Source organism: Oryctolagus cuniculus, chromosome 5 (genome assembly GCF_964237555.1).
Source record: "Oryctolagus cuniculus chromosome 5, mOryCun1.1, whole genome shotgun sequence".
NCBI classification, from domain to species: Eukaryota; Metazoa; Chordata; class Mammalia; order Lagomorpha; family Leporidae; genus Oryctolagus; species Oryctolagus cuniculus.
This window is the reverse complement of record NC_091436.1, coordinates 132679170-132695292: the sequence shown is the minus strand read 5'-3', so window position 1 is coordinate 132695292 and position 16123 is coordinate 132679170. Positions and strand designations below refer to the sequence as shown.

General features: G+C 54.1%; 1 protein-coding gene and 1 long non-coding RNA gene across 5 annotated transcripts in view; one reads left to right on the top strand and one right to left on the bottom strand.

Moving 5' to 3' along the window:
• C5H6orf89 (chromosome 5 C6orf89 homolog) overlaps positions 1 to 2305 on the top strand; it is a 38698-nt gene extending 36393 nt beyond the window's left edge. For all 4 annotated transcript variants that reach the window (XM_070074136.1, XM_070074138.1, XM_070074137.1 and 1 more), the window contains one exon: positions 1271 to 2305. In XM_070074136.1, coding sequence (XP_069930237.1) covers positions 1271 to 1365 — 95 coding nt within the window. In that variant the 3' untranslated portion in view covers positions 1366 to 2305. The remainder of the gene's footprint in view (positions 1 to 1270) is intronic.
• A 1221-nt stretch (positions 2306 to 3526) lies between these two features.
• Positions 3527 to 8230, bottom strand: LOC103349751 (uncharacterized). Its single transcript, XR_517890.4, has 3 exons — positions 8067 to 8230; positions 4716 to 4940; positions 3527 to 3746 (listed from the first exon to the last, which is right to left on the bottom strand). It is a non-coding gene; the product is annotated as an uncharacterized lncRNA (long non-coding RNA).
• Positions 8231 to 16123: the final 7893 nt, after the last annotated feature.

Below are 16123 nucleotides of genomic sequence, written 5' to 3'. Positions count from 1 at the left end.
GCTGTGCTTGAACAAGTTTCTGTCCTAAGTTCTCACACAGTGCAGAGACACCGTGTTATCGGAATTCCGGATCTCCAGCTCCCATTGCATCCAGAATGCCCGCTACAGAATTAAGAAAAAGAAGGAAAAGTGTCTGGTAGTGGGCAGGGAAGCTCTGAGTATCAGATGCTGGTGCAGACGGCCCGAGTAGCCCCTAGGCCAGAGTGCGGTCTTTGCTGTGCTGCGACTGGCCGGTGTGCTGACCAGAGGGCACGCAGCCTGCGGCTGGCAGCGTCTGTGAAAGGCCAGCCACACGATGGTCATACGGAACAGGGAGGGGAGACATAAGAGGAGAACGAGCCTCAGAGGGCTAAGGTGGGGAGAGCAGCAGGCGCCTGGAACTCTGGCCAGAAGAGAAGTAGAACTTAGACCCCAACAAGGGAGAAGAGTACTGTGCTCAGTGCCTGTGGGAATTTGGCAGCTCTAGTGCACTATTGAGTTATCAGAGAGAGACAGAGAGCTCCTATCTGTTGGTTTACAATGGCCCAGGGCTGAGCCAGGCCAAAGCTGGGGGCCAGGAATTCAGTCCCGGCCTCTCACATGGGTGGCTAGGACCCAAGCCCTTTGGCCTTTGCTGCTGTCTCCCAGGGTCTGCATTAGAAGGAAGCTGGAGCTGGAGCTGGAGCCAGCATCAAATGCAGGTTCTCTGCCGTGGAAAGCAGCAGCTGCACTGCTGAGCCTGTGGCGAACAGGGCAGGAGTCCGCTGCCCTGGGGAGATGCCTGCCTGGTCGGCGCACAGATCACAGTCGTGCGCCACAGACTCCAGAACACTGTGCAGGAGCCTAGTGCTTCTCAGACTTACTCGGCACGGAACCCATTCTCCCTGGGCTACTGAAAGACATTGCCATCTGCAGAACTCGGGAAATGCTGGTTTAGGCTCCTCTGGTAGTTCGGTAGTGAAACCGTATGTCAGGTGCTGTCAGGAGAGTTGGCTGGAGGGTCTTGCCTCTGTCTGCTTGCTGAGAAAGCTGAAGTCCGCCTCACCCAGAGCACCCTGCCTCTGTGAACCCAGCTGCCCTGGAGAGAGCAGCTGGTAGAGTTCTGGTTCCGAGTGGCTCCTGTTGGGCTGTCAGGTTTCAGGCACACTTAGGTTAAAGCCCTTCAGAGCAAGAACCGCTTTTGAGCCCGGTTCCGCATGAGGCTCACCTGGCAGCCCCCGCCTTGCTCTTGGCTGCAGGCCTGTCCAGCCCCTGACACTCACATGCTGTCCTGTTGCTGTTTCCCCACTAGGCTATGCCGGCGCCTCCCACTGGAAGGTCTACATTATAGCCAGAGGGGTGCAGCCTTTGGTCGTCTGCGATGGAACCACTGTCTCAGAACTATAGGAAGCGGAATTCTATGCAGCTTTGAGAGCTGAAGGCCAGATTGAAAGAGGGAAAATAAAAACAAGCGCTGAAACCACTGTCCAGGGGTTGGTCACTGAGTTCCCTGCCCTTTGCATGTGCGTGTGAGCCAGCTGTGTGCTGGAGGCAGGAGCCAGGACCTCGCCAGCCCCCGTCTGTGAGACTGAACTCTTCCCAGCCGCTGGGCTCGGTGGCCTGGAGGCTGCCCCAGGCAGGAAACAGGGCTGGTGCCTGCCTCCGCTCGCCCAGGCGCCGTCCCCACTGCCGTTTCCCTGGCCATGGAGAGGACAGCCCGCAGGGCCGGCGTCACAGCCACCCATTACCAGGGGGCCTGCTCGTGCCCCTTCCTGGCCACATCGCCCTGTACTTGTGCAGAAGGCTGACTCAAGAACTCTGCGGTTTATCAAGCAGAATGGAATCCAGAACCAGCGGGGGGGAGGAACAAAACATCCAATAACCTCACTGCACGCGGGAGCTACGCTCCTTTCCCGGTGTCCGTGTGCAGTGTGAGTCCTGAGGGTCTCTGTCCGCTTCATCGGGGTCTGACGCCGCCCCCCTCCCTTGCCTGTCTCCAGAGCTCAGCCTCTCATGCCCTCCCTTGGCCGGGCCGCAGCCCTTTCCCGCTGAGGCAGCACTGCTCCTGCGGCCCATGCTGCCTTGATCGAGTGTCTTCCCCGGGGAGAGGGCGCCTCCCTGGGTTTGATCTTTAGGGTCTGACTTGTGCAGAGAAAATGTTTTACAGATGTGTCACAGCTGATGTGATGTGGCTGGGGGAAGAACTCCAGGCCCAAAGCACTTGTCAGCCGGGCCTGCAACTGACTTTGTGATCCTCTGTCTCAACACGATGTCCCCCTTCGTCCTGGGGAACCGGGGGAGGTGGTTTTATTTTTGTAATGCTATATAAAGCTCTGTTGTGATTGGCTGATGGACTGTGCTCATTGTCTCCCCGTGCTTTGGTAACGAAGCGCAGCAGTTGGAGCAGTCTGGCCTTGCTCCCCTCTCCCACCATTCCCTTATTGATGCTGCTGCATACCTGGCCACTGACCAGGCCATCACCAGCACAAAGAGGAAAACACTCTATGGCCTGTGGTTCTGAAGCACAGAAATCCAATGCTACAATGGGTGCTCTGTCCGAGGTAGGGAGCCAAGTGGACAGTGATGAGGAAGGGTGGATGGACCCTTTTATTTTTTTTTTTTTTTAAGATTTATTTATTTATTTGAAAGGCGGAGTTACAGAAAGAAAGAGGAAGAGACAGAGACAGGTCTTACATCCCCTGGTTCACTCCCCAAATGGCCACGACAGTGCTGAGCTAGTCCAAAGTCAAGAGCCAGGAGCTTCTTCCAGGTCTCCCACATGGGGGCAGGGGCCCAAGCACTTGGGCCATCTTTCATGGCCTTCCCAGGCCATTAGCAGGGAGCTGGATTGGAAGTGGAGCAGCTGGGACACAAACCAGTGCCCATGTGGGATGCCGGCACTGCCAGTGGTGGCTTTACCCGCTACGCCACAGCCCGGCCCTTTGTGCACTGCCTGAGCAGCAGCAGGGGCCGCTCTGGGCTTGATGAGCCTACCAGTGGGTCTGTAAAGGACAGGCAGAGTTCACGAGGCTTCGGGAGGAAACGCACGGAGCCTCCTCCGTGGCTTAAACAAACCAGGATGAGCCGTTCCTGAGGGATTTCTCCTTAAAAGAGTCAGTCCCTTGTGTGCAGTAATACGGGGAAAACAAAACTGTTTGTACGTATAAAAGTCATGCTTCTAAGAGCAGTTGTGATTTAAGAGGTTTGCAGTCAGCGGGATCATCCGGGGGCCAGCTCTGGGCAGGCCCCGGGCTGGGCCTGCCCAGCAGTTCTTCAGGGGCCTCTGCAGTTCTGAACGAGACCCTTTGACCTCACAGAAGAGAGCCTCCCGTGAGGAAAGCAAGCGTTTTGATGATTGAGGTGTCCGCCGCGCTCTCTGTGAATCAGCTTTGTGTTCCTTCCCTGTTCACTCCTGTCCTTCACGTCTGAAGTATCCGTAAAACACTCACTTCAGCTCAAAAACTTGGAGGAGGAAGAAATTCCTGCTCGTGCTGATGTTCTGATCTACCCCGCTGGGAGGTCCCCTAAGCCCCCGAGCTGGTCAGTGTTTCTTTAAAAAAATAAAATAAAATAAATAAAAGGTTTTATTGATTTATTTTGAAAGAGTTACAGAGAGAGAGGGACAGAGCGAGATCTTCCATCTGCCGGTTCACTCCACAAATGGCTGCAATGGCTGAGGAGCTGGGCTCATCTGAAGCCAGGAGCTTCTTCCGGGTCTCCCACGTGGGTGTCCGGGGTCCAGGCACTTGGACCATCTCCCACTGCTTTCCCAGGCCATCAGCAGGGAGCTGGATCAGAAGTGGAGCAGTTGGGACTTGCATGGGATGCCGGCACTGCAGACGGTGGCTCCATGTGCTTCACCACAGCACTGGCCCCGCTGGTCTGCATTCAGCCAAGAATGATCATAGCAGAAGATACAGCTAAAGATAACGACTGCAGATACTGCTCATCGCACTCAAACTCTGTCCCTCTGGGACTTGAGTGTAGATTTGGGTTCGAGAAGAAATTCCCCACAGGGGGTTTCTGCTCTTCCTGGATAAGCAGGAGGGAATCAGTCACCTGATAAGGTCGTGATGAGCAGACGGTACCTGGGGCCAGTTCTGCAGGAGTGACTGGGGTTTGCCACCTGCCCCTTTGTAGTTACCTGAGAGTTTGTGGCGGCTCCAGCTCCTGGCCTCTGACAGATGCAGCGAGTCTGCGTGCATGAGCCAGTGTAGGAAAGAGCATCGTCGGGATGGCAAGTGGGGCCTGGGGGCCGTGGAAGGACCACCTTGCCAGCCCCCCGCCTCCATTACCGAATAAGGCCAAAACCACAGGGCTCTGAAAACAGCAACCTGCTTATGTTTTTATCTAGTGTTTACCAAGAGGTCATGTGACAGGGACCCACCTCTGCACACGGGCTAGGGTCAGTACCATGGGTCTCCACGGCAGAGACACAGGTTCCCAGAAGTCAGCTGTCTGGGGAGACCGGCTGCTTTGGCGCCAGTCAGAAGCACGGATGTCCAAGTGTCCTGAGCTCTCCCACAGTCCCACGTTGAATGAATACCACACCTGTTCTGGTCTATGAAAGAGTGCTCATTGTCCCCCCCCACCCTTGTTAAGGGACAGAAAGGAATACACTAACAGTCATCAATGAAGACGCAATCTACCTGCTTGCTAAAATACAAAGCAGTCTGTGACTTGGGTGTGGGTGACATTTGTCCCAGTCTGTTCCAGCTTACCCAGTGCCTGCACACACATGACCTCCGCTAACTCACCTCTCCAGCAAAGCAGATACTAGATGCCCATGTTGCCAGGAAAGGCCCTGCGGCTTAGAGCAGTGAAGTGCTGGCAGGCAGGCCATTGGTTCCACAGCACTCATCACAGTGAGACGGCCTCGAGCCAAGCTGGGCTTCATTGACGGGTGTGCCCCACGCGGGCGGGAGGAGCGAGGGCTGAGGCTCAGCCAGCCAGGAACTCTGTGCAGTTTGTTTGCAAAACTTCTGGACAGAAATGGGGGAAGAAAGAATCTAACCATATGACTTTTATAAACCTTTCACTTTTCCCTCCCTATTTGAAACCTTTTTGCAAGAGGGAGTGGGGCTGGAATTACAACTATCCAGGCATTTTCCCGTCACCATGTTTCCAGATGTTTGACCAGAGGAGAAACTCAACCCAGTTCCAGCTGTGAATCTCCTTGGAATTTGCATCACTTGTTTTTCAGTGCTCAGCTTTTTTTATTTTTTTATTTTTTTAAGATTTATTTGCTTATTCAAGGGGCAGCATTACAGAGAGGAAGAGAGAGAGGTCTTCCATCTGCTGGTTCACTCCCCAAATGGTTACAACAGCCAGAGCCGGGCCGATCTGGAAGGAGGAGCTTTTTCTAAGTCTCCCGTGGGAGTGCATGGGCCCAAGCATTTGGGCCGTCCTCTGCTGCTCTCCCAGGCCATTATCAGAGAGCTGGATTGGACATGGAGCAGCTGGGACTCAAACCAGCGCCCATACAGGATGCTGGCACCGCAGGTGGAGGCTTAGCCTGCTTTGTCACAGCGCCAGTCCCAAAATCCAGCACAGGCATTTGTGTAGGAAGAATTTCTTTTTTAAGATTGACTTATTTGAAAAGAGTTAGGGAGGGAGAGGGGAGAAGAGAGAGGTCTTCCATCCACTGGTTCACTCCCCAAATGGCTGCAATGACAGGGCTGGGCCAGGCCAAAGCCAGGAGCCAGGAGCTTCTTCCAGGTCTCCTATATGGCTGCAGGGGCCCAAGGACTTGGGCCATCTTCCACTGCTCTCCCAGGCACATTAGCAGGGAGCCGGATCAAAAGTGGAGCAGCTGGGACTTGAACTGGCACTCATATGGAATGCTGGTACTGCAGATGGTGGCTTATAGCAGGGGACCCAGGAAGAATTACTTTTAAAACAGAATTTCAAGTTCTTAGCTGCAGGTGACGGCTTTAGTCATTTTGATATGGTCTGTAGCGAGTGTACTCATCCCCTAGTGCCTTCCAGAGTGAACAGTCAGGTCCCAGAGCAAATGTTTGCTTCTCATCGCCTTCCAGAGAAGGCCCAGTTGTGGGGGAGAAGTGGGGGGGGGGGGGCACGTGCCTGGTGGCACAGAGAGCCGTGTTTTTTTTTTTGTCTCCTGGGAATCACTCATTACACAGAGGGGGTGGTGGGTTTCTGAGCTCGCTTGGCAGTGGAGGAAACACTCCCCGGAGTACACCAGCTGCACACTCACTGCCCCTCAGAGCTGGCCCGTCACCCACCAGAGACTGGCACCTGCTTTACAAAGGGTTGGAGGCTGTGAGTCTCCGTGTTCGGGCCTGCAGATGTGTGCAGAGCCCACGCGTGGGCCAGGGCCGCGAGGCTGGGAAGGTGGAGCACTGGGAACGTGCCGAGTCCCCATCAGCGGGCACATGCTTGCCCTCCTCACCCCACCCTCCAAATACCCAGCAGCCTCTGGCACAAGCACGTCACGGGGATGGACAGGGGCTTGCCCTCTTGCGCTCCGCAGCTGCGGCCTCGCGACCTGGACGCAGTGTGACTTTGAGTGCTGGCCCCGGTGAGAAGCGCTGCAGCCAGCTTGTCTGTGGTCCAGGTCCCTCGGTGTCTGGTTTCCCTGCCCTGCATAATTGAAGCATTAGAGCTAAATCCATCTGTCATTTTCCTCTCTCCGGAGACCGCGGAGTGTCCAGACTTTTTCAGACTGGTGGGGAGAAGGAATGTTATGTAACTGCAACGGAGACCTGGAACTGCTGGCCGCCGCAGGACCGGGCCAGAGCCCCTTCTGCCCGTCTCGGTACCGCTGTGTGTCAGGGCTGCGGCCATCAGTCTGAGAACAGCCGAGGCTGCATGCACCTGTGCTGGGAAGGGAACCCCGCGAGTTCTGAGGTTGAGGCAGAAACTGGGGAGCTGGGACATCTGCTGTGTCCTGGCTCCCTTCACCTGTCCCTGCTCAAGCGGCCCCCTGGGACAGGTGGCTCCTGCTGTGCAGCCCCTCCCTTTCGGGAGCAGACGCTGACCCGTGAGAATCAGCGCCAGGAGCCCACAGGTACCCGTGTAGAGACAGTTTGCCCTTCACACTTCTTTCCATGGTGTGGCCTTCCTCCTCCCATCATCTCCCTCATGTGGGAAGCAGCAGACACCCAGGGTCGGCAGGGGAGGGCTGGAGAGGCACAAGCAAGCTAGGGGCTCAGTGCGCAGCCACACACCTGGCCCCGCCCCCTGCCAGCCACAGGGACAGGAGCGGGGAGAGCTGCAGCTCAAGTTCAGGGGGCCAGAGTGTGGTGGGCCTGGAGGGCGCAGTGAGCGCAGGCAGGCAGACCCCTGTCCCAGCTGCGGGTGCTCAGAAGGGCCTGAGCTGTTTTGTACGACCAAATGTACAATGTTTATATATATATAATTATTTATATATAAAATTTTCTATATATTTTATATAATATATATATAAATTTTTTACCTTGTCTACCTGGCTCCCCCAGCGCACCTGCTTGCCCTCACAGCCTCCTCATGCCTGCCCTGGCCTTTCCCCCGCAGTGGCTTCTGATCTGGGTTCTCAAAGCCTCATTCCCCTGTGAGGACTCTACCCTGGCCGGGCACTTTAACCAGAATGCGAAGGAGCCCCTGGGTGCCGTTCTGCTCCCCGCCAGCTGGTTGCACATGGCCCCGGTGCCCTCACAGTGGCTCCTCCCCCGCGGGGACACTTGGTTCTCACAGGAGGACAGCCAGGCCCCTGGGGAAGAGCCCAGACCCTCTTGCTGGATCACCCCAGTGGCTACCAGTTAACAGGCCAATCGGCACTCGTGAGCATTTCACTTAAGCCATTTTATGTGCTCATATATATGTTATTTGGCAATTTCCCGTTTATGTGCCCAGTTTATATAATTGCATAAATAGGACCATTTCTTACAGAAGATGTGCTGTCCTATCTTCCTGCATTCTTCCCTTCTTCGCCACATCCCCACTCTCCTTTCCCGGGCCACAAAGCACGTTACACACCCAGCCATAGCCGGCCCTGGCGCCTCCCGCAATTTCCAAGCTCTCCAGCCATCACCACGATAAGGCTCTGTCCCCGCCTCACCAAAGAGGGGCCGGTGTCACAGACACTGTGCCTGGCCTTGCTTACCCACCAGCTCATGGGGTCCCCTGCAGGTCAGCTGTGGGGCTCGAAGCCGTTGTTGTCCAGTGGTTAACGTGCCGTGAATCCATCATCGCTCTCCATCTCTTCTCTTGCTGACCGGAAGGCACTTCCTGCTAAGTGACTGTTTGGATTCCTGATTGAGAAGTCCAGAGTCTGTTTATTTGTTTAAGAGACAGCCCACGAAAGAGACCATGAGAGCTCCATTTGCTAGTTTACTCCCCAGAAGCCACAGTGCTCCCTGTCCCCCAGGGCCCAAGCAGAGACCCGGGAACTGAATTCAGGTCTCCTGCGTGGGTGGCAGGAACCCAGTGACGTGAGCCATCACCACTGCCTCCCAGGAAGCCGCGTCAGGAGCAGAGCCAGGTGGGGAGCCCGGGGCGGGGGGGGGGGGGGGGCAGGGCCCTACTTGGCGTCTCACCCTCGGAGTTAATTTTTTTTTTTTACAGGCAGAGTTAGAGAGAGAGAGAGACAGAGAGAAAGGTCTTCCTTTTCTGTTGGTTCACCCCCCAAATGGCCACTAAGGCCAGTGCGCTGTGGCCAGCGCGCTGCGCCAATCTGAAGCCAGGAGCCAGGTGCTTCTCCTGGTCTCCCATGTGGGTGCAGGGCCCAAGCACTTGGGCCATCCTCCACTGCACTCCCAGGCCACAGCAGAGAGCTGGACTGGAAGAGAAGCAACTGGGACAGAATCCGGCACCCCAACCAGGACTAGAACTCGGGGTGCCAGCGCCGCAGGTGGAGGATTAGCCTAGTGAGCCGCGGTGCCGGCCTTGGAGTTAATTTTTGAAGCACTTGTTTTTACATTCTTGTCTGTCCCAGCCCTAACGCACGTTCTTCAAACGTCGTTCCACTCCGCAGCCCTGTCCATCCACCTGCCTGAAAGCTGGACTTCGACAGCACGGCAGGGTTTGAGTCCAGCAGCCTCTTTTCAGCCCAGATCTACTGAGAGCCGTCCCCTCCCCCGGCGGCTGGGACACTCGCCCCCCTCTTCCGGAGCTGGAGCGTCTGCCTGTCTGGGAACCACTGGCCTCCCCACAGTTCTGCCCTCTGGTCTTCCTTGTCTGGGGTGCGCACACTCTCTCTGGGGGGGTCTCAACCCTGTCTTCTCTCCCTGCCTGGGGCACTCACCTCAAGGTCACGGTGGCTGCCCCGCCAGCACTCTAGAGCACCTCCCGCTCACCATGTCCAAAGCCCCGGCAGCTCCTCTCCTTCTGGCTGCCACTTTTGATCGGGACGGAGCTCGGCAGAACCCTGCCTCCTTGTCACCTGTCCAGCCCCCGGCTGCTGCCTGGGGACCTGTCAGGACCAGACTCTGCCCATAACCACTCTGTTTCTCCGTGCATGACCCCCATCCCACTCCGCTGTCCATGTAGCTGCCAGGATGACAGTTCTAAAGCCCCGCCCCCCACCGTGGCCCACAGGAGAAGCCCTGGGGGCCCCTCCAGCCTCTTCCACCCCTTGCCCCTGCTTGCCCTCATTACCAGACCCCACCTCACTGGCCCATCACAATTCCTGGAGAAGTCCAGGCAGGGGCTTTGTTTGCTAGTTTTAATAAACTTTATTTTCTAGAGCCGTCTCAGCTCCATAGCAAAATTGAGTGGCGGCACAGTGAGTTCCTGTGTAGGCCGGGTCGTCACACAGGCATTGCGTCCTCTACTAGCATCACAGCAGAGTGACGCACTTGTTGAAATCGGTGGGCCAGGGGCCGGTATTGTGGTGGAGTGGGTTAAGCTACCACCTGTGATGCCAACATCCCATATGGGCATCCATATGCCAGCATCCTGACTGCTCCACTTCTGACCCAGCTCCCTGCTGATGTGCCTGGGAAAGCAGTAGAGGATGGCCTAAGTGCTTGGGCCCCTGCACCCATAGGGGAGACCCTGATGAAGCTCTTGGCTCCTGGCTTTGGCCTGGCCCAGCTCTGGCCATTGCAGCCACTTGGGGAGTGAATGGGAGATCTCCTCTCTTTCTCTTTGTCTTTCCCTCTCTCTATATAACTCTACCTTTTAAATAAATAGATCTTTTTAAAAAAGGTGAATAAATAAAATCGGTGACCCTGCAGTGGCACATTGCCACCACCCAAAGGCCACAGTCCAGACTTGGCCGACACCACGCTTGCTGTTGTAGTCTCTTGGTTTGGACAACCGTGTGACTGCACGAATCTACTGAGAGATGGTGCCGCGTGTCCGAGTGATTTCACCACCCGAAAACCCTCTGGGCCCCACCTGTCCTGCCTGTCTCCCCTCTAACCCTTGGCAACCACTGAGCTTTCTGTTTTCTCTTAGTTTTGTCTTTTCCAGAATTCCAGGGAGTCGGAATCACGCATAATCTGTCCTTTTCAGCCGCTCGCTTGGCACGGTGTATGTAAGTTTCCTCCCTCTTTTCAGGCTCGACAGCTCACTGCGTTTGCACACTGAATATGAACATTCCCTTGTCTGGATGGACCAGAAGGTGCCATCCGTTCATCTGCTGAAGATGTCGTGGTTGCTTCGCAGTTTGGGCAGTTATGAATAAAACTATGTTTAGCTTTGTGTCAAAGCATCACATTGTCTTCCAAAGAGGCTACAGCGTTTCACGTTCTCACCAGCAAGACTGGGAGTTCCTGCTGCTCCACAGCCTCACCAGCACTGGGTGTCGTCAGTGTTTCGGGTTGTAAGCATTCCTTTTTTTTTTTTTTTTTTTAAGATTATTTATTTATTTGAGAGGTAGAGTTACAGACAGTGAGAAGGAAGAGAGAGAGAGAGAGATCTTCCATCTGCTGGTTCACTCTCCAATTGGCCGCAACTGCCAGAACTGAGCCAATCCGAAGCCTGGAGCCAGGAGCTTCTTCTAGGTCTCCCAGATGGGTGCAGGGGCCCAAGCACTTGGGCCATCTTCTACTGCTTTCCCAGGCCATAGCAGAGAGCTAGATTGGAAGAGGAGCAGCTGGGACTAAAACCAGTGCCCATATAGGATGGCAGCGCTGCAGGCAGAGGATTAACCAACCTACTGTGCCACAGCGCCGGCCCCGAGTTGTAATCATTCTGAAAGCTGTGTAGTGGGATCCTGATGATGTTTGAATTTGCATCCTCCTGATGATGTATGATGTGGGGGAACTCTCCACATACTTACTTTCCATCTATGTATCTTCACTGAGGAGTCTGCCCAGGCCTTTTGCTCATTGTTAATAAGTTTGTTTTTGTTTTTGTTTTGACAGGCAGAGTGGACAGTGAGAGAGAGAGAGAAAGACAGAGAGAAAGGTCTTCCTTTTGCCGTTGGTTCACCCCACAAATGACTGCTGCAGCTGGCGCACCACACTGATCCAAAGCCAGGAGCCAGGTGCTTCTCCTGGTCTCCCATGCAGGTGCAGGGCCCAAGCACTTGGGCCATCCTCCACTGCACTCCCTGGCCACAGCAGAGGCTGGACTGGAAGAGGGGCAACCAGGACAGAATCCGGCGCCCCGACCGGGACTAGAACCCGGGGTGCCAGCACCACAGGCAGAGGATTAGCCTACTGAGCCACGGTGCCGGTCAAGTTTGTGTATTTTTATTTGAAAGAGCAACAGACAGAGAAAGGGAGATTTCTTATTCGCAGGTTCACTCCCACACAAGCGCTCAACAGGGGCCAGCGCTGTGGTGTAATAGGCTAAGCCTTTGCCTGCAGCATCGGCATCCCATGGGCACCAATTCAAGTCCTAGCTGCTCCACTTCTGATCCAGCTCTCTGCTGATGGCAGACGTTTTCCTATTGTTAAGTTTTAAGACTGCTTTCTATATTTAATGCAGCAGTTCTTTATCAGATGTATCTTTTGCAAGCTTTTTTCCGGTCTGGTTTGTATTCTCATTCTCTCTCTCTCTCTCTTTTTTTTTTTTTTTTTTTTTTTGACAGGCAGAGTGGACAGTGAGAGAGAGAGAGACAGAGAGAAAGGTCTTCTTTTTGCTGTTGGTTCACCCTCCAATGGCCACCGCGGCCAGCGCGCTGCGGCCGGCGCATTGCACTGATCCGAAGCCAGGAGCCAGGTGCTTCTCCTGGTCTCCCATGAGGGTGCAGGGTCCAAGCACTTGGACCATCCTCCACTGCAGTCCTGGGCCACAGCAGAGAGCTGGCCTGGAAGAGGAGCAACCGGGACAGAATCCGGCGCCCTGACCGGGACTAGAACCCCGTGTGCCGGCGCCGCAAGGCGGAGGATTAGCCTAGTGAGCCACAGCGCCGACCTTCTCATTCTCTTATCATTGGCTTTTGCAAAGCAGAGTTTTTTAATTTTCATGAAGTCCAGCTGATCAATGGTTTCTTTCATGGATTTTGCCTTTGGTATTGTCATCTCCATCTCCATACCCAGGAACATCTCCTCTGTCACCTTTTTTAAAAAAAGATTTTTATTTACTTATTTGAGAGGTAGAGTTACACACAGAGAAAGGGAAAAACAGAGAGATCTTTCATCCGCTGGTTTACTTACCAAATGGCTGCAACAGCTGGAGTTGAGCCGATCCGAAGCCAGGAGCCAGGAGCTTCTTCCAGATCTCCCACACAGGTGCAGGGGCCCAAACACTAGGGCCATCATCTACTGCCTTCCTAGGCCTTAGCAGAGAGCTGGATCAGAAGAGGAGCAGCCGGGACTTGAACTGGCGCCCATATGGGATGCTGGCAGTGCAGGTGGAGGCTTAGCCCACTACACCACAGCGTTGGCCCCCTCCTCTGTCACCTTCTAAGAGTTTGAGTTTGGTGCTTACATTTCGATCTATTCTGAGTCGATTTTTGTGAACGGTGTAAGTACGGTCTATGTCTGGATTATTTTTTAAGCTGATTTCCAGTTCTAGCACTGCTTGGTGAAGAGACCCTCTCTGCTCCCTTGTTATGTGCTCTGCTCCTTTGTCAAGCACCAGCTGACTGTATTTGTGTGGGTCTGGGCCTGGCTCTCTGTCGTGTTCTGTGGCTCCATTCATCCCCTCTCTTGCCTTCAATACGGTAGGTCTTCAAGTTGTGCAAGGCCAGGCCTCCACTATGCTCTTCTTCAATACTGAGTTCAATATTTGGAATCTTTTGCCTCCCTGCTTAAATGCTGGAATCAGTTTGTCAATATTCACAAGATAATTTACTGGGATTTGGATTTGGATTCCACTGAATTCATAGAGGAAGCGGCTTCCGGGATGTTTTAAGTAGAAATTCTGATTCCTATCCCATGAGGATATGTTTTAACTTGAATATGTCATTCTTTGCTTTGTTTGCCTTCCATCTTATTACTGCACATTCTTTCGACGTGACACATGTCCTTCATGCTTGTGCAATAAATCAAACTGACAAGTCTCCAGACACCATGCTGAAGACAGATATTTCGCTAATCTTGTGTTGTCAGAATGACTTTATTATTTTTGCAAAATTAATACGTTCTTATTTATAAAGAACTGAAGGTCTTATGACGACCTCCACCGAGAGATAATGACAAACATTAGGTGAGCGGTCTCCCAGGTATCTCTGGGATCTAACTAGCTAGAAAGAAATGGAAAGGCTTTTATTACAATAACACTGGCCAGGGCTGGTGCCATGGCATAGTAGGCTAAGCCTCTGCCTGTGGCGCCGTCATCCCATACAGGCATTTGTTCCAGTCCCAGCTGCTTTTCTTCCCCTCCAGCTCTCTGCTATGGCCTGGGAAAGCAGTAGAAGATGGCCCAAGTGCTTGGGCCCCTGCACCCACCTGGGAGACCCGGAAGAAGCTCCTGGCACCTGGCTTCAGATTGGCTCAGCTCTGGCTGTTGCAGCATTTGGGAGTGAACCAGATGATGGAAGATCTCTTTCTCTCTCTCTCTCTCTCTCCTTCTCTCTGTAACTCTACCTCTCAAATAAATAAGTAAAAATATTTTTAAAAATAAAATGAGACTGGACAAGCTATATAAAAAAAAATCAAAGATTCAAACCTAGGGGCCAGAGCTGTGGCATAGTAGGTTAAGCATCTGCGTGCAGCACCGGCATCCCACATGGGTGCCAGTTCAAGTCCCGGCTGCTCCACTTTTAATCCAGCTCTGCTAATGCACCTGGAAAAGCAGTGGAGGATGGCCCAAGTCCTTGGGTCCCTGCACCCACGTGGGAGACCTGGAAGAAGCTCCTGGCTCCTGGCTTCAGCCTGGCCCAGCCCCTGCCATTGCAGCCACTTTGGGAGTGAACCAGTGGATAGAAGACTTCTCTCTCTCTCTCTCTGAAATTCCACCTTTCCACCTTTCAAAAACAACAAAAAAAATCGTGTAATTTTATGTGAACCTAACCTAACAGAATAAGAAACTGACTGAAGTAGGCATGTCTTCCTCCCCCCTCCACACAAAAATTAGTTCTTAAAAGATCTCTCTGAAATTCGGATTATGAGAAGCATTAAGAAACTAGGGGCCGGCGCTGTGGCGCAGCGGGTTAACGCCCTGGCCTGAAGCGCCGACATCCTATATGGGCGCCGGTTCGAGACCCAGATCCTCTACTTCCGATCCAGCTCTCTTCTGTGGCTTGGGAAAGCAGTAGATGGCCCAAGTGCTTGGGCCCCTGCCCCGACCTGGGAGACCTGGAAGAAGCTCCTGGCTCCTGGCTTCAGATTGGCGCAGCTCCAGCCATTGCAGCCAATTGGGGAGTGAACCAGTACATGGAAGACCTCTCTCTGCCTCTCCTCTCTCAATGTATCTCTTTCAAATAAATACATCTTTTTTTTTTTTAAAGAAACTGGAATAGTTATTTTTTTCTTTTACATTTTATTTATGTATTTATTTGAGCACAGAGAGAGACAGGGGGAGAGAGCCCGTATTGGCCGAGATGCCTGATACGGCTGAGGCTGGGCCGAGGCTGGAGCCATGAGCCCAGCTCTGCATGTGGGTCTCGAGTGGGCAGCAGGTGTCCCGCGGCCTCAGCCGTCAGCACTGTCCCCCAGGGCCTGCGCCGGCAGGCAGCTGGAGTCAGGAGCTGCAGGCGGAATCGTCCTGAATAAAATGGCGCGGCTGGAGAACGAGACGTCACTCAATGGACCGGTCACACCTGCACGGACAGTGAGGTCACCGGCGGTGCCTCTGCCACACGCCTACGTTCCTGGGCCTTGGGAAACTCGGCTGGCTGCCCTGGGTCAGGAAAACGGGTCCAGTCTCTCTGTGGTCTGTACAACTTCTGGCGCCACGCGTTCCTGCGGTGGGAATTTGGAGCCATTTCTCCATTGTCATCCGGCATGGACGGTCGGCAGGGACCTGACCACGGCCGGCCGCAGCTTCCCCCGGAGAGGCAGCCCCTTCACTTCCTTTCCCTCCCCCCAGCCCCATCCTGGCCTCTCTCTCTTTTCGATTGCCCTCAGTATTTGCTGGTTCAGCCTGTGTTCTTCCCGTCGCAATCCCTGCCTCGTCCTGGAAGATGTGTCTCTTCTCTGTGAACCCTGCAGCTTTGCCCGGGCTGGATCTCTGAGGGTCCATGCTTACTCCTTCGTGCCGCTGGGTCACTGCTGTCTTCTCTCTCTCTAATTCTTCATCTTTTTTCTCCTAGTTCTCCCTGAGTAGCTCAAACCTCCCCTCTGTACCAATTTGATTTTCAGCCCTATCCATTACGTTTCCTTATATTTTTAAAAAAGTTTATTTATTTTCATTTTATTTGAAAGGCAAAGAAACACAGAGAGAGGTCTTCCATCCTCAGGTTCACTCCCCAAATGGCCTCAACGGTGAGGGCTGGGCCAGGCTGAAGCCAGGAGCCAGGAGCTTCACCCGGGTCTCCCACGCGAGTGATCTACCATCTCTCAGGACGCGCATTGGCAGGAAGCTGGGTCAGAAGTGGAGCACCTTTCTCTCTGTCTCTCTCTCTCTCACTGTCCACTCTGCCTGTCAAAAAGAAAAAGAAAAAGAAAAAAGGCCGGTTCCGTGGCTCACTAGGCTAATCCTCCGCCTTGCGGTGCCAGCACACCGGGTTCTAGTCCCGGTTGGGGCGCCAGATTCTGTCCCGGTTGCCCCTCTTCCAGGCCAGCCCTCTGCTGTGGCCAGGGAGTGCAGTGGAGGATGGCCCAAGTGCTTGGGCCCTGCACCCCATGGGAGACCAGGATAAGTACCTGGCTCCTGGCTTCGGATC